We start from the raw sequence: 26,657 nt of genomic DNA, 5'->3' as shown, positions 1-26,657 counted from the left end.
CCAACATGCTTTTTATCAATATAATCCTTCATTTCGGGAGCGTTTGCCAAGTTCTCCGTTCATTGCGATACTTTTCTCCTTCTTTTCTTTTTTTTCAACTGTTGTTCCGTCACTTTGATTCCTCGTTATTCCATTCCTCCACGTAACCCCGCTCGCGACACGCCAGTGGCGCACCCCTATAGTCTTTCGCGCCCTTGCAGCACGTACTCTCGCGCGCTCACGCGTCCTCGCGATCGATCTTCGCGCTGATTGCCCGGCCAAATTCGCGAGGGTTGATCGCCGAGCGGATATTAAGCGATCACGTTTCTTCAACGAGCCAAGCGTTGTGCATCGCGCATCGTGTGAAGCAGTTGGCCGAGATGGACGCCCGTGCTCGGTGACTCGATCAATATCGCTGCAAAGAAACTCGGGGGGATTAATCGCTCGGAAGGCAGCGGGATCAAGGCGGACGCGCGTCCATTCTCCGATGTTACCAATGCATCGGCGGGGACCGCTCTCCTGCGAAATTACACGGCGGACCCAGCGTGCAGAAGTGGATCGCTCGCCTACGGTGGGGCTCCGCCGGTTAATTGAATCATCCTACCCAATTTCCTGCATCACCGGGGGGACACGAGCGACTACGACTACGATGTGGATCGGGACGCCCCGAGGTAGAGCGATCCTGGAATGAAGGCCGACAGCGAGCGAGAGCTCCGATGCTTGTCACGCCCATGAGTCTCCTTTAAAGGCCCTTTCGAGAGGTTGTTCTGGACCATCGATCGCCGAGCGGGATCCCGCGGACAGCGGGACATTAATTGAAAAATGGAAAACGCAGCGTCCGCGTCGTCGAAGCCGCTCGTGGAATCTTTTATCTCGAATCACGTAAAAGCGTCGTTGTGCGTGTGCGTATGTGTGCATACGATGTGAGACCTTCGGATATCAATCTCTCCATTCCGCGACTTAATGATTAGCTACTCACCTTCGATTACAATGAAATACACAGATGATAATCGAATCCCCGTGTCTAATTTGCATTCTGCGTTCGACGCGGACCTTCTGTTGCTTGTCGCACGGTGCAAGAAAGCGCGCCTCGCGTGCTCATGGATCTGCGACGCTAACGCGCTAATAACGGCTGAGGGAAACGCGCTAACGCGCTTATGACGGCTGTCCCGACGTGTACGTACGTGTCAATTATTACAGCACCGAGAGACGGCAATCGATAGACTCGATTAATCCGCGTCTTCTCGAGAGAAGGGGCGGGATGGACGCATCAATGATGCTGGCGTCGTAAACACCGCTACGTATCGGGTGATTCATGATGCATCCGCATAGCTCCAGCTATGCGATTCACCGAGATGTATGCCCGTGATCGGAATTGATGCCGATCGCGAGGTGATGGATGCCCGATCGGAGCGGATTGCGAAAGATCGCGCGCGTTATCCAGCCGTATCGTCGATTGCGCCACGCGACTTCATCGTGTCCTTCGTGTAATTGCATCGTCGTGCGTTGTACGCGTTGGCCATTACGTCTGTGTCCTTCGGGAGTATCGGAGCCACCGCAGCTTTCTCGCCCTCGAGGCGAGTTTATCGGAGTCGTTTCTCGTCGCGTTTCCCCGCCTTTCCTTTCTGCTTTCGGCCGCGGCTCGCTCCGCGCCGCTCGAAGGGACCGAAGGAAACTTCGTCCTCGAGTCACGAATGGCCCGAGAAATTCCACGGTGATTAAACGACGACGATCCGAGCGGCTGATGTCAGCGGGCTTTTCGCGAGAACCGCCGATGAACAATCGCGCTTACATACTTCTCGACTGAAAGCGACGCTTTCGAAACCCGAGGAGATAGATCGCACGCGCCTTTCCCTCATTCTCGAGTCGCGGATGGCTCGTGGAATTCCACGGTGATTAAAGGACGACGATACAAGTGGGTGCAGTGACCAGCGTTCCCAAGGAAACTGAATGGCAATTAGCGATAAGCGGCTATTTATTAGGGGTGTGATTTAGTTTTGAGGGTTTGTTTTTGCTCAAAAACGCATGTATTTAAATATGATAATGAATGAATACCTTAATCAAAATATTTTCCTTCGTTTTCTATAACTTTTTCCCATCTTTCTGGCAAGAGATGGATTCCACCACGATAAAATCACTCTTCTTTTCAGTTGATCCATTCGTCGACGAATTTTCGCACTTCTTCCAAATTATCAAAGTGTGTATCCTCTAAAGCGTGTTGCATCCACCGGAACAAATAATAATCGCATGGAGCAATGTCCGGAGAAGACTTGCCACTCAAGCTCTAATAGTGTTTGTTCCACTGATAACGCAACGTGAGGTCGAGCGTTGTCACGAAGAAGAATCACTTTCCGTCGTTTACTCGCAATTGCTGGTCGTTTTTGGTCCAATGCTTGCTTCAACTTGTACAATTGGTGTCGATAACGATCAGCCGTGACAGTCTCATGCGGATTTAACAGCTCATAGTACACTATCCCACCAAATACAGAGCATTACTTTTGAACCGTGAATATTGCGTCTCGGAGTGGATGTTGATGGTTCGCCGGGATCCACCCATGATTTTCTGCGTTTGGGATTATCAAAATAGATCCACTTTTCATCCCCAGTAACAATCCGAGACAAAAGACTCTTCTTTTTTTGCCTGGCGATCAACGAAATGCAAATGTTCAAATGGCACTTTCCGATAATTCATGTCGAACCCATTTCCCTTCTTTCTGAATTTTTCCCATTTCATGTAAATGTTTCGTAACTGTTGTACGATCAACATTTAATGCTCTGGCAAGTTCTGAAGTGGATTGTGTTGGATTTTCGTCCAATAATGCTTGCAAATCTGCATTTTCAAGCTTTCTTGGTTGTCCCGAGCGTTCTTTGTCCTTCACATCAGTATGACCACTTTTAAAGCGTCTAAACCAGTATTCACACGTCTTAATTGATGGGGCAGAATCACCATAAGTTTCCACAAGAATTCTATAACCGTCAGCCGCAGTTTTCTTTTGATTAAAAAACAAAAGCAACGCATGTCGAAAATGCTGTTTCGGAAGTTGCATTTTTACGATGATATAAACACGACTGTTATTGCATCTATTGCTATAATGCTACTAAATGTCATGGATAATGTCAAGACTGTAAGAAACAACAGTTATCGGAAACAGCTATTGGAACAAACTGACACTACAGCCATCTGTTGCAAAACCCTCAAAACTAAATCACACTCCTAATATCACTGGCAACGTTAAGAAAACGCTATTCTCGAACTTGGAAGAGCACGAGGAGATGCCTGGCTTGCATCGTATCTAATTCGCTTCAGATTAATAATTCATGCATTAATTTACCCGTGGTAACCGTGGCAGATAACATCTCACCGACTCGGCGTTTCACCGACGTAATTACCGTACAAAATGATACACGAGTAGCGGTAACGCGCGAGATCCGCGCGTGAGCGCGGATTGCCGGATTTGTTTCGCGTGAAAATCTAGCGCGATTGCGAGGAGATGCGCCGGCTCATCCGAGCCGGAAAATGATTTTTTTACCGCGCTACAATGGCGTTTGTGAATTTTCGCACGTCATATGTGCCGTGGCACGGTAACAATACGTGGCGGACGCATGCCCTGCCGCAACGACGTAACGTAACGGCGCGGGTGTGGATTGTGGGTCGTCAATTTACTTTCCATCCATCTCCACGAGCGTTCGCCTATCGTAACAGTCGTCCGGTAGTCTCTCGGTACTGTTATTCCTCCTCGCTTCTCCATATTTGTATTCCGAGTGCATCTTTACGCGACAATGCGCGCGCGCGCGCGAGTGAGCACGCAAAACGAACGCGCGTAATGTAATTGTTCCGATAATGCAAACATCGTCGCGCTGCTTTCGTAAGCTCCTGGCCGACCTGGATCATTTCTGCGATCCTGGTTTAATTGCGGGATCGCGTACGTCCGATCGGGAAAGGGGATAACGGATACGTTATACGTAAGATCGGTGATTTAAGCAGTTTAAGATTGCATTTCAACTGCGAAAAGCGCGGTCGCATAATTTTCCCGCGTCTCTCGCAGTCGAGTCGAGTGAAAACTCCGTGCGAGTTATCCTTATCCTGCAAACGCTTTTCTCCGATCTACCGGTGACGTCACGCGATGCATGTCATTATTAATTGCTAGCGCCTAGCGATGCCTATCCGGCTGGCCTTCACCCGGTTCGCTTCGCTCTCTCAACGAAAATTTCATCGACGCGCAGAGAACTCGCCGGAGGAGGAGAAGGAGGAGAAACTCGGCTCGGTCGCGATCTCGGTAGCACGCGCCGGCGAAAAATCGCCGGCAATTACGTCGCGAGAATGAACCGACTTTGCGCGATGCTTGCAATTAAAACAGCGAACGTTACTATTACGCCAACAGACACGTGTGGCGGGATGTGGGACGCGAACATGTCCCGCGTGTCGCGCGGGAACACCTGAAAAGTACAATCGCCGGGATAATTGCTGCGGAATTAGTATGCAAGCGGACAGAGCGCATTAACTCGACGCGCAGGACGCGGAATAATTTAATCCAACTACGTTGGCATCAGGACCTCCTGCACGTCCGCAAACAGCGAGAAGTATGTGCTCCTCTCTCTTTCTGCCTGTGTTTTTCTTTTCTTCTCTCTTTCTTTGTCTCTTTTTCCGGATTCGAGATATATGGCATTCTTCACCTTTCCGGAGCACTCGCGGAATCTCAAGGATCCCCCGCGCGTTTATCTCCGAGCAGAAGCCACCGGCAAGTTCTCGGGAAGTTCCTATGATGACTGTGCCGATAGCGTCGAGCCTCGTTGAGCGTTGGCGCGTTTAAAAACTCGCCGGGAGCGTGCGTGCGCGCATATAGTCGTCGCGGCATATAGATTCTTATATCCGTGCCAAGGATAAGGCGCCCGGCCATGTGGTTCCTCCTCGTGCGAGCACCGGGAGGATTCGCCGAGGTTCTTCTTATCGCAACGCTCTCGTAGAAGAGGCGGATGATTTATGAGTTCGTCAGACCCACCGCCGCGCCTTTCTAGCATGCGCGACGATTGTTCGTTACGCGTTTATACTCCTCGAACGATCCTCGAACGCGCCTTCGTGGACACGCGATTAAAGAAGCGGTTTCACCTCGAAATGAGAAATTTCGGTTGGATTTGCCAAAATATCCAGGGATCCAGTCGGGACGCTTATTATGACGGAAGGACGGGCGCTCTCTTTTGTTACCGTCCACCTTTTCACGCAGCGAATAACGGATGCGCTCTAGCGCGCGAATTCAACCGTTTATACACGGATTATGCATTTTAGACTTCTGTTCTGTTTCAAGCACCGCTGTAATCTGGCACTAATCCGATGTTGCCCGCTTTAGCTGAGTTGCTTCCCCGCATACGTTTCCGTCCCGTGTAAATCAACTAAATTTGATCCGCATTAGACGCATTAATACATAACGTAACGTAACATGCGAACGCATACGCTCGTCCATCCACCCGCGGCCGACCGGTAACGTTGTTGCCTTGTATTCTCCGTGAAACTCGCGCGAGAGAAAAAGCGAAAGGTTCATTAAAGAGCGATGTGCAGAATGAAGGTAATCGGCTTGACCAAGTATCGATCGTGCCGATCGCCCTGATACCGCGTTTCACGCGGATGAAACAAGCTTAAGCCGGGTAACTCGGAATTCCCGAAATTAAACCCGGGTCTCATTTATGCGTGCCTGACAAGATTTCCCAAATTCCCCGGGGCTCTTCTGAAATCAAAGTAAACTCCTGTCGAGGCTAACCTGAATTTATGCGGGGCCAATAGGCTTCGTTAAATATGTACATTCAGCTTTCCTGACACCGAGCGAGAAAAGCCATCCCGCTCAACCAATAAAGAAGCTGAGAGGAGACGGATATTCAGATATATAGAGAATCTGATTGCCAAATCGCCCGTGTGAATAAAGAAATAAGATAGATCGTCCCTTGCCGAATGATGCATCATTTCGGTGTTATGAAATGCCATTTGAAAAAGTACAATCTACGAAAAAGTCCGTTGCCGAAGTGGAAAACTGAAGATTCGCGCGTCACGAGATCGCAACTTCCGGCAGACGTATAGTACCAGTCGAGTACACGAGATCAGTTGCAGAAGCGGAACGGTGACGTCTATTCCGATGTTGCGGGGTATTCCGGGTGCTCGACGGCGTGCTCGATATTGTCAATCAAACTTTGCTCGCAAGTCGGCGCCGTTTTCCCGACAATAGCCACGACCACGACATTTTCCACGAGAATTCGGAGGAGCCTTAAGGGTGCTCGCGACAGTGACAAACGCGGCCCGCGAGAATCAATCGAACGTTGCGCGATACGTGGCGGGACACGGCCGCTTCCGGCGGAACATACGAGGCATACCTGTGGACGACGTTGGCCAGGAGGTCGTTGTGCCGCAACCTGTAATCGACGTCCACCTTCTGATAGTTGACCGTCAGAGTGCCGGCGCGAATGCATCTCTCGTATTCCTCGGCTGGGTGAGCACGGAATTCCCTCGCGAAGACCTCCAGGATCTTCTCGCCGACCCATCGACCTTTCGTGAATGTCGTGAAGGTAAAGTAATACGGGTATACCTTACGAAGACCTGGAACAGACGGAGGTGGCTGTGAGTCCGATAAGCGGCAACGATAATTACTTCGATTCGCCGTGAGTCGTCTTTAAATGTCACGGGGTTCTGAACGGGCTATATCAGTGGCATTACGAAACGATTCGCGCGATGCGCCTCAAGCACGCTCGCAATTAGCTGGAAATTAACATCCGAGTAGCGTTAAGCTGACTCCGAGGCAAACGCGCCATGAGATCAGCGCTAGAGAAACGTACCTTGGCAGTGAGGGACCGTAATAAATCATATTGGACTTGACGGATACGCGAATATGTCGATGTTCTTTGCGAATCTATTACCGCGACGTTGCACCGGGAATGATTGCTCTTGCGAGAGAATTTTGTGTCGGAATTAACATAAAATCGATCGCAAGTCTTTCTCTTCCGTGGTCTCGCCGGATAAAAAGAAGGCAAGAGGGGTATATTTAAATTTCCCAAGCATCCTGTTACTTGAATTGACTTGGAAATTGACTTGCTTCAAACGGACGGTTCTTGCCGAACGACGGTATTCTCAAAAATTTCTTTTTCTTTTCTCATGTTAAGTGGAAATTAATCCATCGGTTCGAATCTTCGTTAGACGTCACTTCCAAATGAGATTCCCGCTCTGAGCGAAAAGCGAAGCGAAGTTGATTAATAAGGCGCGGGAGGAAGGGAGGTTAAGGGAAATAACGTTCTCAGTTCCCTCCGAGGAGGATACTCGATGCGCAAGTTAATGAAAGACATACAGCGCTTTATGAATTCATGTGCTTGCCATTTCGCGTGATTAAATAATCTGATACATTTTATTTAAAAATTATCTTGCGATATACCTATCTGCATCGCACGCTTTCACACGTTCTGAATATTCCAAAGTAATTTTATCACTCGCCTCGCGGCTAGGTGGAACAGTTAACTCGAGCACGGCAAGAACGTAAACGTTCCGTTTGCCGTTACTGTTTAAGAGAGACACTCGTGAGAATTTTATGATCCCGAAATGGCTTCTTCGAGTGTCCACGGATCACCCGGAGGGTAGCGCGCCGTTACGGGATGTATCGCGTCTCATCTGAACAAATCTCTCGCTTTGGGATCCGTGTCGTGCAATTTCCCCGTTGTTTTTCGACCAACAGAAGAAAATAAATACCGAGGGAGAGCTTGATTAATGTTTCGCCGCGCGTCAAAAGCGCCTCTTTCCTATTTTATATCGCTGAAACACGTCGTTTAACAGACGCTCTGCCCATGGAGGATTAATGAAGGTCTGACATTTAAAATGAAAAAGGCGTAGAATTATTCTCTGCACTTTGCATACCGCCTCGTATAAACATTTCAGTTAAAACAAGATGTATCTTACATCAAGTCTCATGTATTTTGCCACGTCTCGATAGAAATCACGTCTCGGTATTATCACGAGATTTTTATCATGTTCAAGATTAAGTTATTCTGACTAGTTGAGCTCTCGCGAGAAATAACATAGCCATCACACACACACATACAAAGATTTTTCGAGTAGTCGATGAGGGAAAATTGGAGGCGGAGAGCAAAAATGCATTCGCGTCAAAGGATTTGCATTCGCGGTTCTCCAGAGAGTCGGATAAGCTGGTAAAGAAAGCTGACCTTTGTAAAATCGAACTAGAACGTGGAGGAGATCCTGAATAAACAGAAACAGTTTACAAAGGGAAGGATCGCCCGTCTCAGCTGTCTCGCTAGCCTGAAGTTACTTTAATTAAATTGCCTCGTGCGGAAATGCCAAAATGTCGACAATGGTGCTGGGGCAGTATTTTTCACCAGAATCAAAGAACTCGGAGGCCATTTGACAATCGAAATACCTCGGAGCAGATAACCACGCTCGGGGCGTTCAACGTGAACCAACCAAGAGAACGAATGATCTCTTTCTCTCTCTCTCGAGCTTTCGAGATCAGAAATAGAACCATCGCAGTTGGTTAGCCAAGGGTCTTTCGAGAAGCGGAAGGAAATCGTCTTCGTGCATACGAAGAAAAAAGTAACACGGCCGGAAAAAAGGGAAGAGAGAAGAAAGAAGGAGAGAGGGAGAGAGGAGAGAAGGGGAAACGAGCAGAGAAAGGAAAAAGAGAAAAGATTAAACGGCCCGCTTATAGACCCTAAAAGAAGGAACTTCCTTTCGACATCGTCTGTCGTCACGCGGAGAAGTATATAACTTTCAGCCTGGAATCCTTAAACGAATCTGCGTCAATGATTATAATACAGATTAATAAAAAAAATATTTTAACAAAAGTTTGTTGGAAAAGTTTGTCGGAAGGTTGGCATCATGTTTATACAACAGATTGGATTTTCCTTAGACATAATAAAATATCATAACTATAGCGCGAGAGACCATTGAATAATATCGCAATTAACCATAAATTCGTGTTTCCGTCGGTGGGTTTATTTCGAGGCGATCGTGGGATTCTATCGAATCGACCGCGATCACGCTTTAAAGTAATTACGGCGCTATTACACACCGATGGGACACAACCACCTCGCTCATTGCAGCAGCCCAGTAATTGCCCCCGATGTCGGGGTTGTTCCTTTGTTTCTCACCGACATCGTCCGCGTTCGCCCCCTCCGTCTTCTTTCCATTTTGCTCGGTAACGTCGTTCGCAGCCCACGCTCCCGGTTCTTCGTCGATACCACTCGCAACGCGAAAAATCCGTCGGCATGCCCGCGCAATTTCGCCTCGGAAATCTTTTTCCCTCGTCGACGCGAGATTCCCCGACTTTCATCGATGAATAAGATGCATATGTAGCAACTGATTTTCGAGAAACGCCAGGCGGGAAAAATCAAAACATCTGACACAAGCAATTCGAAAGGAAGTCACAAAACCCTGTCTATCTTCGGATGTATCGACATATAATAAAAGTGCGAGAATAAAGTTCTGATATAATTTATATAGCAGACGATGTATTATTTAATACTTTCTTAATTAGATCTTATTATCTCAATTTTGCGAGTTTGATATTAGTAAGATCAAAAATTTAGATATCCGATGTCGAAAAATGGAAAAGTATGACGAATATAGAACAGTAACCGAGCCAAAACCGATTTAAAATTTCTTCCAGAATAGAGCCCCGTCACGTATCTTATTTAAATCTCTAATCTAATCTAATCTAATTTGAAGTGCCATCAAGATCAAGTCAATATTAAATCACCTTTAAAATGTGCTATCCTGCACGTTACTCAAAATGTAACCGGTGTTAAGTGCCCGTCACCAGGACGAGAATTACTAATTCTATGCGGAGCCACAGATGATTCCTAGTATCGATTATCGGTCGTGTCTGCAGAAAGTCAAAGGAAACGTAGTCGTCGTGAGTCAGCTCACGGGGAATTACGACGGCACCGAGGGGTGGCTCGAACCCTAACATCCCGTCCGCCTGGAACGAGGCCTTGTTTTACGAGTAGTAAACCAATGGCGGTGTCGTCGTGGGCTGCTTTGGGTTTCATTCGCTATCGATCGCCTACACCGTGCCCCGTGCTTGTGTACGCACGGCCGGTTTTACGGAAGGAGTAAACACCCTCGGTTGCAACCCTTTCGCACGCCCGCGACTTGCATTTCTGCGGTGCTCTTTGCTTCCGCACTCTTTCCATCCGGCACTCGAGTTGAGATCGTGATAACACGACACCCTTGTTGCATTTTTAATTGGGTTATACATATTGTGTAAACCTCTCCCCCTGGATACTGTATGTATTAGATGGCTAATGCAACAGACATTGTTACAGTAATGTAATTAATTGCATTGAATTGTCGAATAATGTTACATTGTTATAATTGTGCGTGTGGCTGTCTCTAATTTTATATTATACTAGCTGGCGCTTGTTACTCGCGCGCCTCGCGCGCTCGGTATATTTGGAAAATATAAAGAACGTATTTTTTTACGACGCGCATATTTTTAGAAGTTGCAAGACGATTGCACATAGCCTATGTTACTCAGGAAGATCTAAGCTATCCACCAGTGAAAGATTTTTTCAAATCGGTTTAGTAGTTTCTGAGATTACTCCGAACAATGGAACAAACTTTACCTTTTTATTATATTAGTATGATTATGTCTAATTACTGATTATGGCAAAATAATTGAAAAAGACGATAAGCGCGTTCCATTGTGTCAAAGGATAATAACATTTTTGTTTATTAATTATATGTAATGGCACGTTCAGCCGTAATGGCACTTAGCACCGATTTCCCAATTCTAAAGATTGATGAGCCGATTAAATTTATTTATTTCTGCGTACATTTTATTTATTTATCCGTTATTGCGTGAATAATTCACGGCCAGACGGAGCACGATCGAAGGACCTCGCACTACGAAGGTCCCGCGGGAGAAATTCGGCAAAAATAATCGTCCGCTCTTGTGAAATTCATGGGCGGTGTGGTGTGAGCGGCAGCTGGATATCGCTAAATATTTAACATCGAGTTTTATTGAGAGATCGTAAATACTGTGTGTGTCTTGATGAAAAAAACCATCCTTAATGACGCGACACATGTACAAATAGAACTCTTGCATGCGCGTATACCGCAAATATCATTGCATTAGTGTATAAAGTTGCAAAATGTATGCACGGAATATACAAAAGTGGAAATCCCAAATCAGAATATCGTTAAATAAATCCTCCCATTTAATATAATATTTGTTTTCGTACTTCGACACTTGTTTGAGAAATTACGCGTGTCACAGGTCGAGCGCTATGCGACCACCAAAAATATCTTTCTTGTTGGTCCAGCTACACAAATCGAACGTATATCTGATTAATATATTTTACATTAATATAATACAAAAACGTACATCACCGATTCGGCGACAGACATATTTTACAAAGCGAATCAATTTAGACTTCACGTTTTTCGCAAATTAAACCTTCTGCAATCAGCTCTGTCACATTTTCTCTCGCCGTGTACTCGTACAAATGGTAATAATAAAATATGACTTAAACCAGTCGCGAGATTCCACTCTCGAAATACCGTATCGATCCTCAGCCTCGCATGTATAATTCATAACACCCCCGCGCGTTTCGCGTATCGTCCCTCTCATCCACGGAGGAGGAGAGCCACGCGTATTTCCGAGGTATGCACTCCACGACCAGTGGTGCATGCGCGAGTTCTTAATCGCACTCTGGGAATATTTTCCTCCTTTTTCCCTTACTAATCGCCAAGTGAAAACCGGACTGATCATCGCTGTTCGTGTCGCATAACATGCATAAAGCGCGTATCTGCATGCAGCCGAATAGCGGAAAGGAGCCACATGGCTGAAATACAGTCTCGATGCATACGGGGTGACCGCAAATACCCGTGTGTCACCTCCGGATGACGGATCCTCCGATCAAAGTGATACGAATTTGTTTTTACCGAATGCTCGATCAGTTTTTCGAAAAGAGATTACGTATTTCCGGTAATCGAGCAGGAATATTCGTGGCACAAACCGCCCGGAATACGCGGCCACGCTGTATACGTCGCGCGCGCACACACACGTTGTTCAATACGTTGTCCCGCGGATCATCGCGCCGCACGCGAATTTCGTGTAATCTCGAGATCCCGTCGACGTATGCTAGTAAATTCGAGGCTTGTGTTACCGTTCCGCAAGCGGGCGTGTATAATTCGCGCGGAGATAAGATTAGACGAGTGGATGTGGACTGTGCAGTGTAAGACGTTGAGATACAGGCAGGATTTATGGTCCGTGGGGGACCGGATAATAAGGGATTGCAAAAATGCATCGCTGCAAGGGATCGATGCATGTTTCCCGTGACGCACAGCGAGATTCGTGCGAACAGTATTTAACGGCGGCTGATGGTGCACGTTGATTTTCGTTAACAAGCTGATAACCGCCCGCCAGCGAAAAAAAATAGGCCGAAAATCAGCAAGCAAATAAAACTATCGCAATCAGAATCATGAATGTTAATCATGTATGTTTTTTCGATTATTTCGATATTCTGTGTACTGCGAAATTTTCAATTGACACGGGCTGACCATACATCGAGCGTTACTACTCGCACTTGAGCGTTACATTGCGAACCAAGGCAGTTTGTCATTCGGCAAAGCTCGCGTTTCGCTTTTACGGATAAATAAAAAAAAATACGATAATCATGTATTCCTTTTGTGTGGCAAGGGGGAATTTCGCAATGTATCACGGGCGATATCGGCTCACAAATGGAATGTAAAATACAACGTACCGTTAACGCTTTTGCGCGCCCGCGTTCTCGGGTTAATCAAAAAGCGTATCACTTGCCATTTTTAAATCATAAAATTCTCCGCGTTTGACCATTATACGTACCATTGTTGAGTGGACGGAACTGGCTAGATTTTCAAGCGCCCAGTCGTGCGGAATAACGACCGTTTTTTTTCAATTAACAAAGTACATCAAAAATAAAAATTTACCTAGCCGCGTAATCCGCGTTCCAATATTATAAATCCGTCCTTTAATCTAGCGCGGCGTTTGCGACGACCGAGCCGCGTGACGTTTTACAAGCAAATCATTACGACAAGTAGGTGATCGTTACACTAGATCGATTAAGCTACCAGAATCTACTCTAGATCGATGTTTAAGCGTACACATGATCTCTGTTTGTCTTTCAAGCTAAGTACGGAATGAAGCACGGCGTACCGACGAACCAACACGCCTCGACAAAGTTAGACGATTTCTTCGTCACGCACAGGTAGCTTTCGTTCGTTCTACATGCTGCGCATTAAATATGCAAGGCAAGGGCCATCGCTGGAATATGAATTAGGTCGTCCCTAGTGCGGCAACCACGCAACTTCCATTCAAAAGACGATTGGTCCCTTCTTGTTGTTCCCATTTTTCTTTTTTCCGAGGATAAAACAAATTTTCAGATCTATATTTATGCATCAACCCTCTTTCAGGGATGTATAACGTTCCTATAAAAGAGAGAGGCACAGGGAAAAATTTGCCACCAGAAATAACATTCCATTTCTCATTCCCCGACCAATCCCGCCGGCGATCGGGGAAGTTCGCAGACATCAAAGTAGGAAGCTCGTAAAACACCGAACAAACTTGCAGTTCTATATCCCATTTCACATCGGCCCGGTGTGACTTCTATTACAGCCCCACTATCTTCCTCCGAGAGTACATTACACCGCGATTCGCGCGGAATCTCGAGACGTAGCACCGCTCGCATCGCGTTGATACCCTCGCAAGAAACGCGGCTGGTTACGTTTCAACGAGCTGTCTGCCAGCTATTCTCCGCTTGGCATTTTACGATTCCATCCTTGCTAAGTAACCTTGTTAATTAACCGGTTAAGCGATTCAGCCGAGCTCGTGTTAATTTCCGATATCTGCCATCGAATTCTTCCATTACGTGCGGCGTGCAATATCGCAAAATAAGTGAAGGAGCGAACGAATGAAGCGTCGCTGTTGTCCCCGGGAGAATTTCCCGAACGGGTAATTATGAAATGGTATGCAAGACATTCCGGATTCAGCTAGTTATTCTCAACAGCGAAAAACCTTGTACAACGAATTCACAAATAAATTACAGCGAAATCAATAGAGGTATGACGCGTCAGGATGTTGCGCTAGCCAGACTTCAAAGCAACCAATGTGATCCGTCAGACAAGACGTTTAGAAAACCGCATAACGTCACGTTACATTAGCAGATGAGCATCGGAAGGGGGCTCGTGTTCCCGCAGTCGCGAAGGGTTGCCAAAACGGTCCTCTGTCGTGAAGAACGTTCCTCTTTCGCCGGCGAGTGCCAAGATTCATCTTTGGGGCGGGATCAGAGCGTGAGGAGTGTCTTCGTGGCCTATTAGAACGACGCACTATCTGCGAATAGTGACGTGAGTAGGACGGCACAATGCTTCTCGAAAGGGGTGCCCATTATGCGATTGGATGACGATCGCACGATATCGGGATTTCCGAAAGCGTGTTTTACAGTGCGCGATTCATTTGAAGCTCGTTCCGTCCACCTCGTTCGTTCCGGATGACCGCTTGGAGCATTCGGCGTGATTAAGTGCCGCTTCCGAAATTTCACGAGGGAGAAATCGAGACGGGAAGGATTGGGAGGAGGTCTGCTTAACCGGGACCGAATTACCGGGACCCGGAGAATTTCTCGGCTCGATAACGTACGCCGGGCTTCTTAACTCCGGGGATAGGGTCGGATCTAGATTTGAATCACGTAGAAACCGACCGCGCCGGTCTTCGCCCGTAAGTCGCGTGTACGTGCACGTAGGCGCACACGTGTGTCGGCGGCACGGGGTAGCTGCAGATCGCAGATGGCGAAGATCCCATCGCGTACGACGCGCGACGGTAAGCCGACGTTTCGGATTTCGGAGCTACCAAATCCGGCGTTTGCGGCGTTCGCGAGTGGCGTTCTATACCCCGCTGAAACGACCGAGCCCTGCCATTCTACCGCATAAAACCCCTTCCGAAACGATTGTGGAATCCTGCAGTTTCAATGAAGTTTCAAATAATGGGATTGCCCGAAAATCTCTAATATTCTCCTCCCGATCGTAACCTTTTCACGTAAACGTTGATGTGGGCACTCGTATCTTGAAAACGGAAAGGAAAAAACGGGAAATTATTTTTCGAGTACGTAACTCGAGAAGAGCAACCGTTTTGACCTAGTCTGGACAATGCGCCGCCCTTAATTCCTGCCACAAGCTTGCGCCGGCGAACGTACCCACCTAAAGGCGACCCGCAACGTCTTCGGGTTCGATCGAGCGTGGTGCATTTAAGGGGCGCAAGATGCACAGGGGCGGACTGGGACGGGGACGTAATCGGAGAACGTACGTGGAGCTGTCTGTCCTCCGAGTGGCATTAATAGGTCTTTGTTTCGCTGCGGGGGAGTAAGGGAGGTAGGGAGAAAGAGGGAAGGAGAGGGAAAGAGGGAACGAGATGCCCGGCACACCGTTCGCGCGGCTCTATTATTCGAATGTGGAGCAGATATCGGTTGTCGATATTGCCATTCGCCCGTCTAAATATCCGATCGATCGATCCCTTTCGCGTTTCCGTAACCGTTCCGGCACCCTTCGCGCGCCGCTCTCCCTTCGGTCTTTCTTCATGCGTCTTCCGCCGATGGCAATTCCGTATTCTCACCTCGACTTCCTCCCCCTCGTCTCACTCACACATTCTCTCATTCCTTCACACACCTTCCTCTCTTCCTCTCTGCAGCTGTTAGCCGCACACCCTGCAAACGGTCGTTATCGCGAACAGCAACCCTAACTGGCGATAACGAGCCCACGTCTGCGCGCCTCACGTATCGCTCGATCCGACAATGCCGGTCGGATCGTTCCCGCCCTGAAACGGCGCCGCGGCTTTCTTCCTCGCGATGGATATACGTTAATCGCGCCAATGACTCGCCAAAAGAAGCGCCGACTCGAACTACTGGAAAGTTAACCGGGGGCTTGTATCGCGGTCTGCACAATTGCACGAAGAACCGACTTTCCAAGATGGAAACGCTGACGTTGAGACGTGTTATATCTTCCGTTTGTGGTTCGTCGGTTTACCAAAAAGACGAACTACGCGAATAATTTAATCTTTTTTTCTTCATATTAAAAGAATTGTCATTTTTCTGGTAATCTGATTGAAATCTTAATTATTCAATAATTATAATTTATTGAATTCGCACTCTCTTGATCGCGAAACCACTAGCACTCTGCTCTGAAACTCTGATGGAGCTCTGTCTCGACAACAGCGAAACCGGAGGAACTTCGCGGTGGCGTTCGCGAGACGAGAGTAACGATGGCTCGATATCTACGAGAGCGTACTCGCATTGATTATCAAGTCTATCGTATTGGTAGACGGCGAAGAGTCCCTTTCGCCGAGATGGTAATTTAATCATCCCTCAGCGCGCTTTTCCATTTCCACGCTCGCTTTTGGATTCCGCTTTCCTCACCGCCGCGACACTCCCATCGCATTATCGCGGCTGCAACTGCGATAATGAGCTGCCATCGTGCTATTCGCGACGATAATGCCGCGGGGCGCAGCGCGAAGGGTGAATACGGAAATGCTGTTTCCAGTGGAACCGGATATTCCGATCCGGTAGGACGTATTGGCACGCGATAAGCTCGCGCAATGTCGAAGTCTATTGGCTTGACTGTTATACGTATCTCTCCCGCACCTCGGAGTTACACGCGAGTTCGCACGTAAATTTACTTACGTGACGGGACAGTTTTCTTTCCAAAGAAATGTACCGTCACTCAACCAAGTGCTGTATCGGAGCCCAGCAAATAAGTTTCGGGTACCCGAACTCTCGGGGGTGGTTTTCGAGACGCTCCTCTGCAACAAACTCGAAAACGTTCGGAAAGCTCGCGTCTCCGTGTAAAACGCAAGTTATTTTACGAACACCGTTTCGGGAACTTTGAGTATCCATCGCCTCGAGTTGCCAATGAAGTAAGGCGTTATCGCGAACCGTAATCGCGCTTATCTAAATTGGCTTGGAATTCGAAAATAATGGAGAGATCGGAAATCGATGATGTTCACGGAAATACGTCTCGACGTCTCGCAAAATCTGTTGCGCCACAGTTTCATTCTGGCTCGTCCTCTGCCGCGAGTAAGGAAGAAGTCGAGAGCCTCGTTTCGACTATCGGTTCGTGCACAAAAGAGGGAAAAAGAGAGATGGAGAGAACGAGATAGGAGAGAGTCGACGGATTATTGCACCGCTCGTATTTATCCGAGAGATTATCCCCGATTACTTGTGACTCCTGGCTGGCGAACCTGCACGCACGAGTGCAGAACTAACATTGTTACAAACTAATCGATCCCGTTTAAGGGCTCGTACATCGCCGAGCATTTTCCAGCGATTTTCACGAACGTCTGTCGCAAAATGTTGGAAGTCGAATTATCAGCTCTTAACGCGATATTCCCGAAAAAAAAGAAAACAGGCAAAGAATCCGGCACTTACAAACGATTCTAACGATCTCTTGTGCGGAATTCGGGACTGAGATTACAGGGAATGCGTTAATCTGCCGGTTAATCTATCGTGTTGAACGCAACCTTGGCCCGTAACCGGAGATTAAATTTGAAACGTCTAATGGAAGATACTGACCGTGCTCCACGTAATAACTGGTCTCGTTGTACCGCTCGTCCGTAAATCCCGGCCTCTTCGCTTTCAGCGCTTTCGTTTCCAATTTTGCCTGGAACAAAGAACGCAGTAGATAAGTGTCCGGTCTGGTCGGCCGCGGCTACATGCAACTTTGCGGTGTCCGGAATAACTGCGCTTTGTACACGAAAAGGGAAAAAGATGTGAAACAATAGAACTTTTCGTGATAATAGATGAAAACGTATATATAAGTATCATTCCGCGAGTGAAGTACATTAGTTGCATCGGTTGCATCGATCGCGCAACACGCGCCACGCCACGATGACAGCGAGCGTGGCGCGCGTTCCGTCATCGAATGTCCTTAAATCGAAAATGCAAATTGTATTTTGCCGGTGCGACCGCCGCTCCGGTTTTTATTCCGCTGTGGATAATATCCGCGGTAAAAATTCCGGTTATACCGGATTTATGGCAGACCCGATTAAAAACGGAGATATACAGGTCGACGTTATTTGTCACTTGCGACTGAAATAAAGGGCGCAGTAGATAAGTGGACGAGCTAGTCAGCCACGGCTCCATACGGCGCGTTCGCGAGGGCTGACGTATGGCGACGATAAATTTATCATACAAAAAATGCGGCATTTCCAGACAACAAGGACGCGCGGGATCGCGACAACCGCGCATACAGAAAATGAAACTCACGGCGCAGTTTCGCGTGCATTGTCAGTAGCCCCCCTTCCCTCCCCGTGGGGTGTCCGCTTATTGAATTATCGTGGACGTTTATTTACGACTGTAGAAAAATTACACGTGAGAGATGGGAGGCGATGGAGGGGCGAAGCGAATTAATCACGCAGAATAAAAGCGCATCTACGCATAGAATTTAAAGTTTTGCGTCAGAAGAAAACATTAACACGTCCGACGCGATTCAAATCTCGATAATGGCGATGAATCTCCCGAAATCGCCGCCGATTTTCGTTCGTTGCGACTGTCGCGCAGGTCGCGAAATTTTCTTAGCGACGCGCGTGCTCGTAACGAATTTACACGAGCTCGCGTTCGTGAAAGCAAGAAAGTGACGGAAGGATGCCGTTCTAATTGTTACGTACGGCGCGATGAAAAACGTGCGAAAGCGCCTAAGTGGAATTATGTAACAACGATGACAGCGTCGTCGCGCACGACTGCCAAGTGCGATGCAACGAGACAAACGTAATTTCGCGTAAACGCGATGCGATTACGGGGAGACGAAAATATGATGTCGCGCACACGCGCGCCTAATTAAAAAGTAAAACGCTGCAGGCTCAATTGCGTACGGTATATGCACGCGCATAAAAGGTGTGCTCCGCATTGCTGCATCCGTCGACTACTGACGATGTTCGTGTCTCGCATCAAACTTTCAAACTCCAGCGAACCACAATATCCCGCGATGAAGAATGCGCGATTAGCAAAACGAGCGTAAATCCTCGCGAGACGCATATCCGCAAGCAATCTGGAGATCTCTTCAATCAGATGTAATGGTTCTTCATTTCGCTAGCAGATTCATTATAGCCAAAATCGTTAATGGTGTACATTGTGTAGTAATTCGGCAGTTAAATGTTCTCTGTTTATGTTTATTAATTGGATTAAAGTGCTTTGATGCAATTGGACTCGCGTGCTCGTAAATCGTTTCCTATTCTCAGCGATTCTTCTCGTACACATGCGTTAGTAAACTAGCGAGAGCTAAGAGGGGACGACAGACTCGTGTCCCAAGGAAGGATTTCCCTCTCTCGAAGGAATCATTTAATTAGGACGTTAATTAAAATTAATAACGACATCGGGCGCACCGGATGGCCGCTTTTCGCTCGTTCGAAACAAACGACGCATTATATTAATGGATCCTAATATTCGTGCACGCGAGCACGTTTTAATTAACGCGGACAATAATTAGTTGAAATCGCGGAGCATCGGCCATCGCGTAAATCGGATTATATAAGGCGGCGTTACGTAAATTTTCGATAGTCGACAGTCGCACGATATGATGGATATTAGTGTACGATATCGATAGAGAAAGATATCCTTATGGGCTTACGTGTCCATCAATAATCGTCAGTTAGGGCGGGCATGTTCGATAAAAAATAATTAGGTTGCTACAGAGAGTCGACATTACGGCGAAATAAAGTACAATTACGTCGAAGCAAAGCGTCATTATCGATCGTAAGTCAAATTACATTTCTGTAGTGCGATATGAAATTGTAATGATAAATAATTTTAAGATCGTTTCATTCATGAAATAAAATAAGGTGTCAGTGTATCGCTTGCCCTCTTTAATCCTGATATAATCATTTCAGCAAAATATATTAAATAATGCATAGAGAGCAAAATCGTGTTTTTGCATCAGTGCATCGAGTTGCATTACAGCTAATTATACTTTGCAATAATGATGTTATTTTAGCTCGTACATTCTCGCAAGAAGCAGTTAGCCAATATCAAATAGGAAAATTTATCCTATGTATATACAGGGTGTCCCGGGTTTTAACCGACAAACTGCGGGAGCATATTCTACTAGTGGAAATAAGAAAAAATTCTTCTATCGAGTTTGCTTAGAAATGCTTTATTACAAAGTTATAAACCAATATTGAAAAGAAATATGAGATAAGTAACAACGGATTTTTCACAAAAATAAAAATTATCTACGCAATGATTTAGTGACGCATTTCAAAATGTTGTCCTTGCACATCGATACAAGCTAGACATCGACGTAGTACAGAATTTGTTACGGTACGACATTCCTGAAAATTTGGTTGCATCTCAGTAACTGAATTAGTAATTCGTTGCTTTAAATCTATCTGGTACTCTCCTGTTAGGAAATCTACGTTGATACTCTCGTACGGCAGCTCGTGCATTTCCGTTACAGAATCCGTACACGAAACGAATATCGGTGTATTCCTCATTTGAAAACACTTTTGGCATTCTGATAGTAATTGCTAGTTGACACGACGATTGAAATCTAACAGCTACTGTTGTGAAAGTAACAATCATACTGAATCGTTTCAACATAGTGAACATGAATACATGTGAATACACGTAACATAAACGTCTTCGACCTTCCAAATTCTACACTATGTTCCGTTGTTACTTATCTCATATTTCTTTTGAATATTGGTTTATAACTTTGTAATAAAGCATTTCTAAGCAAACTCGATATACGAATTTTTTCTTATTTCCACTAGTAGAATATGCTCCCGCAGTTTGTCGGTTAAAACCCGGGACACCCTGTATACAAGCATTGGCATATAAATAAGAAAAGCAGATAACTGATATTCAAAGATAGTTACGATGTTAAAAAAATTTCAGAAGTGATTTAAATGACCAGTTACAATTGCAATATAATTGATTCGTGAGACTAAACAATAAAGACGATAAAGCATAAAAAGATAATAAGAATAAATAACAAGAGATGCAGACAATACAATAGAAATCAAACATCGAGAACGATAAATGAAAATAGGCCAATAGTTTATGAAGGAAGATGTTCCTAGCCTTCCTAATAAAACAATCAATCATACGAAATGTATCGAGCCATAAAATCGCGCTCATAAATTTATGATGGAAACTATGTATTACATCGAATATTTTTCCACTACGACAATGGCTATAATAAATTCCCCGCGGTTACAACGATTCATTATTTCAACAGACAGACAGACAAATAGATATTCAGTCAGTCACTCAGTCAAAACATTATCCGATATTCGTTTCCGTTTTGTTTGCCTTAAAGGCAAATTATAATTATAATATAATTCACTAATCAAAATAAAACCAATTTTACTTTAGCTTGGTCGAGTGTCTCGTTAACCGTAACGGGGTTCCTCGAAATTTTTGCCTAAATAATTAACGCTCCCACTACGTATTGTTTGTGATCTCGAGTAAATATGTTAGTCACTGTGGTGCAACCACAGGAGCAAAGGAGACCGACCACTACACAACGACAACGACGATGACGACGACGACGACAGCGACGAGGAAACACGAGACTCTCCAGACCTACAAAGAGCATGGAGTTACGAGGCGCGGCATAGAAGGACGCAGAGTTGAAGAGAAAAACGAAGGGGAGGCAGGAGGCAGGAGGCCGGAGGGAGCAAAAACCACCCTCGGCCGAGCCTCGGTTTCTCCGTTTAGTCTCTCGCGCGACGATATATTCTCATCCACACGAATTTTCGCGCCACTCGGCTCGCTCTCTGGACTTTCGGCTGTATCGACCGGCCCTAAAACATCCCTCCCTTTCACTCTCCAGCCTCGAACTCGACTCTCCACACCCTCCCGGTCCGCCACCGCCGCCACCGGGTACGATCCTGTCTCTGTCTGCGAGCGACGGTCTCCCTTGCTCCTGGGGGGTCGATCGACCGCGTTGCTTTCATCGTCTGAGGGTTTCCTCGAAGTCCTGAAGCTTCCCCTCTCCAACAGCCTCATTCTCTCTCGCGACGTGCCATTTAGGCTCGCCCTTCGTCGGTTCTCCACCCTACACTGAGAACCACGTAGGACGTAGCCCTCTCTCGCTACCGTGCGACTCGATGCACGATATATTTATACTATTGGTATTTATGCGAGCCCCTCACCTCATAAACGCGACGTGCGCTATTATATTATAATATTGAATACGCGGACGCGTGTGTGGAATGTGCACGACAATGAAAGACAAAGAAAGAGAGACAGAGAGAGAAATGCCAGGGCTGAGCACGCGTGCGTGTGCATTCCGATTTCGGATACAGAGAATTCTACCGCGTACGGCGCATATCTCTGCCTTTCACACGCGTATGTGCAATGTGAATTACAGGAGACAACGCGCGCGAGACGACGCGATGATTTTGCCGCGTCAAGATTAACGGTCGCCGTGAAACATCGCGCGGCTTAATCATCCCTTATCGAGTCGCGCGTACATGCGACGCGTCTTAAATACTTCGTCATCGGACGGCTGTGCGCGCAACAGTCTGTCACTGTACGCGTATCCCCCTGATTTAATTTACGACGCAAGGGAACAGGAGGGAGAGAGAGAGAGAGAGAGAGAGAGAGAGAGAGAGAGAGAGAGAGAGAGAGAGAGAGAGGAAGAGTCCACGGTTCAACCCTGGCAAGATGAATTACTCTCGCACGCCCCGATGCAACGTATCGCCTACCTCCGCCGAGGATACGGGGATGTTTCTTTCGCCGCGACGCGGAAAGAATTTCGCGAGCTCGCCGGAGCGCGAGGCGCGGCACGGAGTAAATCCGCGCCGAGGCGACGTCGTGTAGAAGATACGACATCGAGCGTAATGCACTTCTACCAGCGTCGGGTCACGCCGAGCAAAAAGAGTAACGAAATGGGGAACGACCACCCGTACATACATCCACATACACACGCACAGGCATACACGTAAGTACGTACGCGCGCAGACACGTCGGGTCGAATCTCTGGCACGGCTCGTCGCCGCCTGTTGCTGTATACGGATGCTGCCAGATGCGGATGTTGCTTTCCGGTAAGGCGGTGGTTGTTTCAGCCGTTGCATCGGAAACGAGTGAGCGAGATCGTCACCGAGTCTGGCTGAGAAAAGGGAAATCCCCGCGGCCCTTACGATTCCTTTGCCTTCCTTTCGTATGCACATCCATCGATTTGCACGACGCGCCTTCCTTTTGCGCGACTGCAGTTCTTCTTTACAATCGGGAGACTCTTCGATGAAACAAGGAACACAGTCGCGAAGAAAAATGTGTTTCAAGCGCACGTTAAGGGACGGCAGAAACGATGTTCTTCGTCTGTGAATTTAAACACGCGCAGTTTCTCACGGAGTTTCGTATCGACTTTACTTACAAATCAATGGTGGATTAACGGACTATTGTTGGGCTTGACTAGTCGCGCCCTGAGATTCCTAAGCGCTACTTCGGCGATTAATTTCATGGCTACCTTAGCTTAACTCGAAGCAATCTGCGAACTATTGACCGAGCAAGTCCAAGAAATAAACAAGCTACTACGGTAATCGCGAGTTAATCGCAGGGAAATTATTAGAGAAACAAACTGAACACCGGGCGAAGTGAATTGCGTATCGCCTGCAGCACGGGTGCACCGAATAAATCAATTTTAAATTTAGTATTTTTATCCGTGTTGTTTCTGTTCATTATAGCTGGTCGATTAGACATCTTCCACTCGATCGCTCAAACAAACGCGTATTAACGTGCATGCATAGAAAGAGAGAGACATTCTGTTTTTCCACGACAAAGTTGCCCGTAAAATAAAAAGTGATCTAACTATTGCGTTTGCAATATTCCGAGCAATCTGCACGATGAAAGCGAGTCAGTGACGTATAGACGATCACTCTTTTTATTTCACGTGACGCTCCGTCGTCAGCGACGTCGTTAGGCCTCGCGTTAAAAGTCGAGACGCAAAGTCGCATTCCAGCAACGTTAAACGTCAAAGAGCGCCGGCAAGACTTCTCGCGACAGTGACGCCGAGTAACTCAAGTTTCTCAAAGCAGGCCCCAGCTAGCGGCTCCTCGGCTACGTTTATTTCGTTAATGACGGCAGCGCGCGCCTCGCAGATTAATGAGGCCGTGCCTCACGGCTGACGGCGCCGCGGCATGTCGAATATCGACGAGGACGACCGAAATACACGGACAGACTCTACGTGGGTACGCGATCTGTTCCCAGCTCCCTCCCGTGACGTCCACGTCGTATGACCGGCCCAGGCAGTGAGTTACGGGAGTTAGCTCGAAAATGGATCTCGAGCCCCGGTGAATCCCGGGTTAATGACGCCACGTTACGTGTCAACCGCCGTGGAGCACCTCCATGGATCGGGCGTCGGAAACCGAACGCTCTCCGAAAAGGCATAAATGGGTAGAAATGTACCGACACCGCGTCGCGTCTCGCGCGATCAAAAGCAGGAGGGAAATGCGATTCCGCAAGCTGACTCGTCGGACGAGACAGGGGTCAACTAGTCAAAGATCAAGTTGCTGCCCCCAACTACGCAGAGTTGGGTCGCCAGAGAGGTGCAAAGTTCATGAATACTGATTACTCCGGAGTAGAGCTTGCAACCTGATAATATCCTCGAAGTACGAGCGTTTTGTCCCTAATTGGGACGCAACCTGCTTTAACATCTTACAGCGGCGCCGCAGCTAAACGGCTTCGCAAACGCAGCCGGCGCGCAAGCGGAGCACAGCTAACGCTTACCTTCTTCAGATCTTTGCTGGCGTCGGCATCTTCGGCTTTCCGCTTGACGGCGATTTTCGGCGCGGGCACTGCCACCGTCGCGTCTCGCAGTGGTTTTATGTCGACCTGTAACAGAAACAGAGCGCGCCTCGTTACCACCCCATTCGTGTCAGATTCTCCCTAATCGGATCGCTGAGAGTGCGTGCCGACCGTCACGCGCACCCCTTGATTGCATTTTCTATTATAAATGCCGTCCGAGCGCCTTTAACTCTCGCGCTGCTCGGCGCCTAAAGTGAATCGCGACAGATTAACAGATCGCGAGTTATCCGCGTCAGATACAATGGGCATAGACAGACAAGGCCATCATTGGTCATTGTGCATCTGGATGTTGCCACAAACGGGCACGCACCCGGCAAAGGCCCGGATGCGCATCGATTTATGGTAATTCGGTTAACTCGTCTCTATTTTACGCGCGCGTTTACGTTCCACATACTAATCCGGCGTTAATGGGACGAGTAAATACAGAGCGGTCCGTCCGAATGAGTCCGGGGCTTGATTTGGCGTACTTGATCATTCGACACCGTCGTACACCCGGTCCCCGTTAATGACTATCCCTTCACATCGATGTACACGGCGCGAAAGTGCAGGCAGAACGGACGGAAGGACAATCAATCGGTCAGAATTTACATGGAGCCTTAATCGACATTACGAGGCGCGGAATTCCTCCTTCCATTTCCTTTTTTTGAATTTTTGGGAATCCGATTTCGTCGCCCGAGGAATTTAAGCGCTGCCTGGATTACCATCGTTTTGTTCTTCGCGCCCGCGTCGGCGTTTTCACCATTTAGTTTTCTTAATTAAATCGGATGGCGAACGTAAAGTATGCTGCTTTCAGCTACGACGCCCATCCGCATTTAAAGCGAAACAAAGCTAATACTCGGGGCTTGTAAGAAGAAAGGCGGGGGAAGCAAAAAGATTGGAGGTAATTGCAGAAAGTGCAGTTAAAACGAAAAGACTTATGGAGTACGTGGGAGAATTCTAGTATCCGCCGGAACCCGCCAGCCCCGTGAAACGTAGATGCCGTCCAACTGCGGGGGTTAACGCAATTACGCAATAGCGTGTCTAGCGCCATTTGCATAACGACGAATTAACGGGATTACATCGCACGTCCTATTATCCACCCGTAATCCTGTCACCGAGATATACAGATTACAGGCCGGATTCTGCAATTCTGCACAGCCGATTTTCGTGAAAACGAAACGAGATCTCACGAAAAGCAAGAAAAAGACATCATCTCTTTCCCTCATCCTCCCTTTCCAACGAAAGAAAAAAAAAGAAACAAGAGAAAAAATTATTGTCAAGTTAAGCGCAACGCGAACGTTTCGCGAGGCACACATGCAACGTTACACGCGTCAGAGGTTCGGGGAGGACATTTTGTTGTGATATTATTGATCTCGCGGTTTGACTGAGCCCCGCGGCCTAGGCCGAAATTCGTTCTCGACGTGTGAAACGAGGGCTAGTTTCCAAGGACGTACGTCAACAGAGCGAAATCCGGCCGACAAATGGCAGTGGCGATTTGACGGCCGCGGTTCGAGCGGATTACGTTCGCGTGGCCGGCATCTCGAAACCGGAACCGAGAACCCCGATCGGACGTTGCTTCGTAAATGCGGATCGCCGCACATTCGGTGCGAATGAGGCCTTAGGGTCGCTAGGGTCGCCCCTGACAACGCCCTTGCCTGCATTGCGGTAGCTCTTTCTCGCCACCGCGGCGGTATCCTTCCACCATAATGTCCTGGAAATGTCCCGAGAAAAGAACCGTGAGGGAATTCACACTTAAGGAACTTATAAGAGCACGACGTCGCGTCGCAAGCGTCGCCAGGTAATCGTGAAATCACCAGCTATTTCCATTGAAAATGCAAGGAGCGACGCGTCTCGCGTAAAGGACTTCCGAAAGTAATTTACGTTCATCCGGA

The 26,657-nt window shown here is 47.4% G+C and overlaps 1 protein-coding gene across 6 annotated transcripts in view; it reads right to left on the bottom strand.

The window, feature by feature from the left end:
* The window catches only part of LOC105275639 (RNA pseudouridylate synthase domain-containing protein 2), a 113,044-nt gene that overhangs the window by 15,860 nt on the left and 70,527 nt on the right, over positions 1-26,657 (bottom strand). For all 6 annotated transcript variants that reach the window (XM_026971967.1, XM_026971968.1, XM_011332614.3 and 3 more), the window contains 3 exons: positions 24,709-24,813; positions 17,554-17,641; positions 6,337-6,559 (listed from right to left, as the gene is read on the bottom strand). In XM_026971967.1, coding sequence (XP_026827768.1) covers positions 6,337-6,559; positions 17,554-17,641; positions 24,709-24,813 — 416 coding nt within the window. The remainder of the gene's footprint in view (positions 1-6,336; positions 6,560-17,553; positions 17,642-24,708; positions 24,814-26,657) is intronic.

Source organism: Ooceraea biroi, chromosome 8 (genome assembly GCF_003672135.1).
Source record: "Ooceraea biroi isolate clonal line C1 chromosome 8, Obir_v5.4, whole genome shotgun sequence".
Lineage (NCBI taxonomy): Eukaryota > Metazoa > Arthropoda > Insecta > Hymenoptera > Formicidae > Ooceraea > Ooceraea biroi.
The sequence above is the reverse complement of the archived record's forward strand: the minus strand, read 5'-3'. Positions and strand labels throughout refer to the sequence as shown.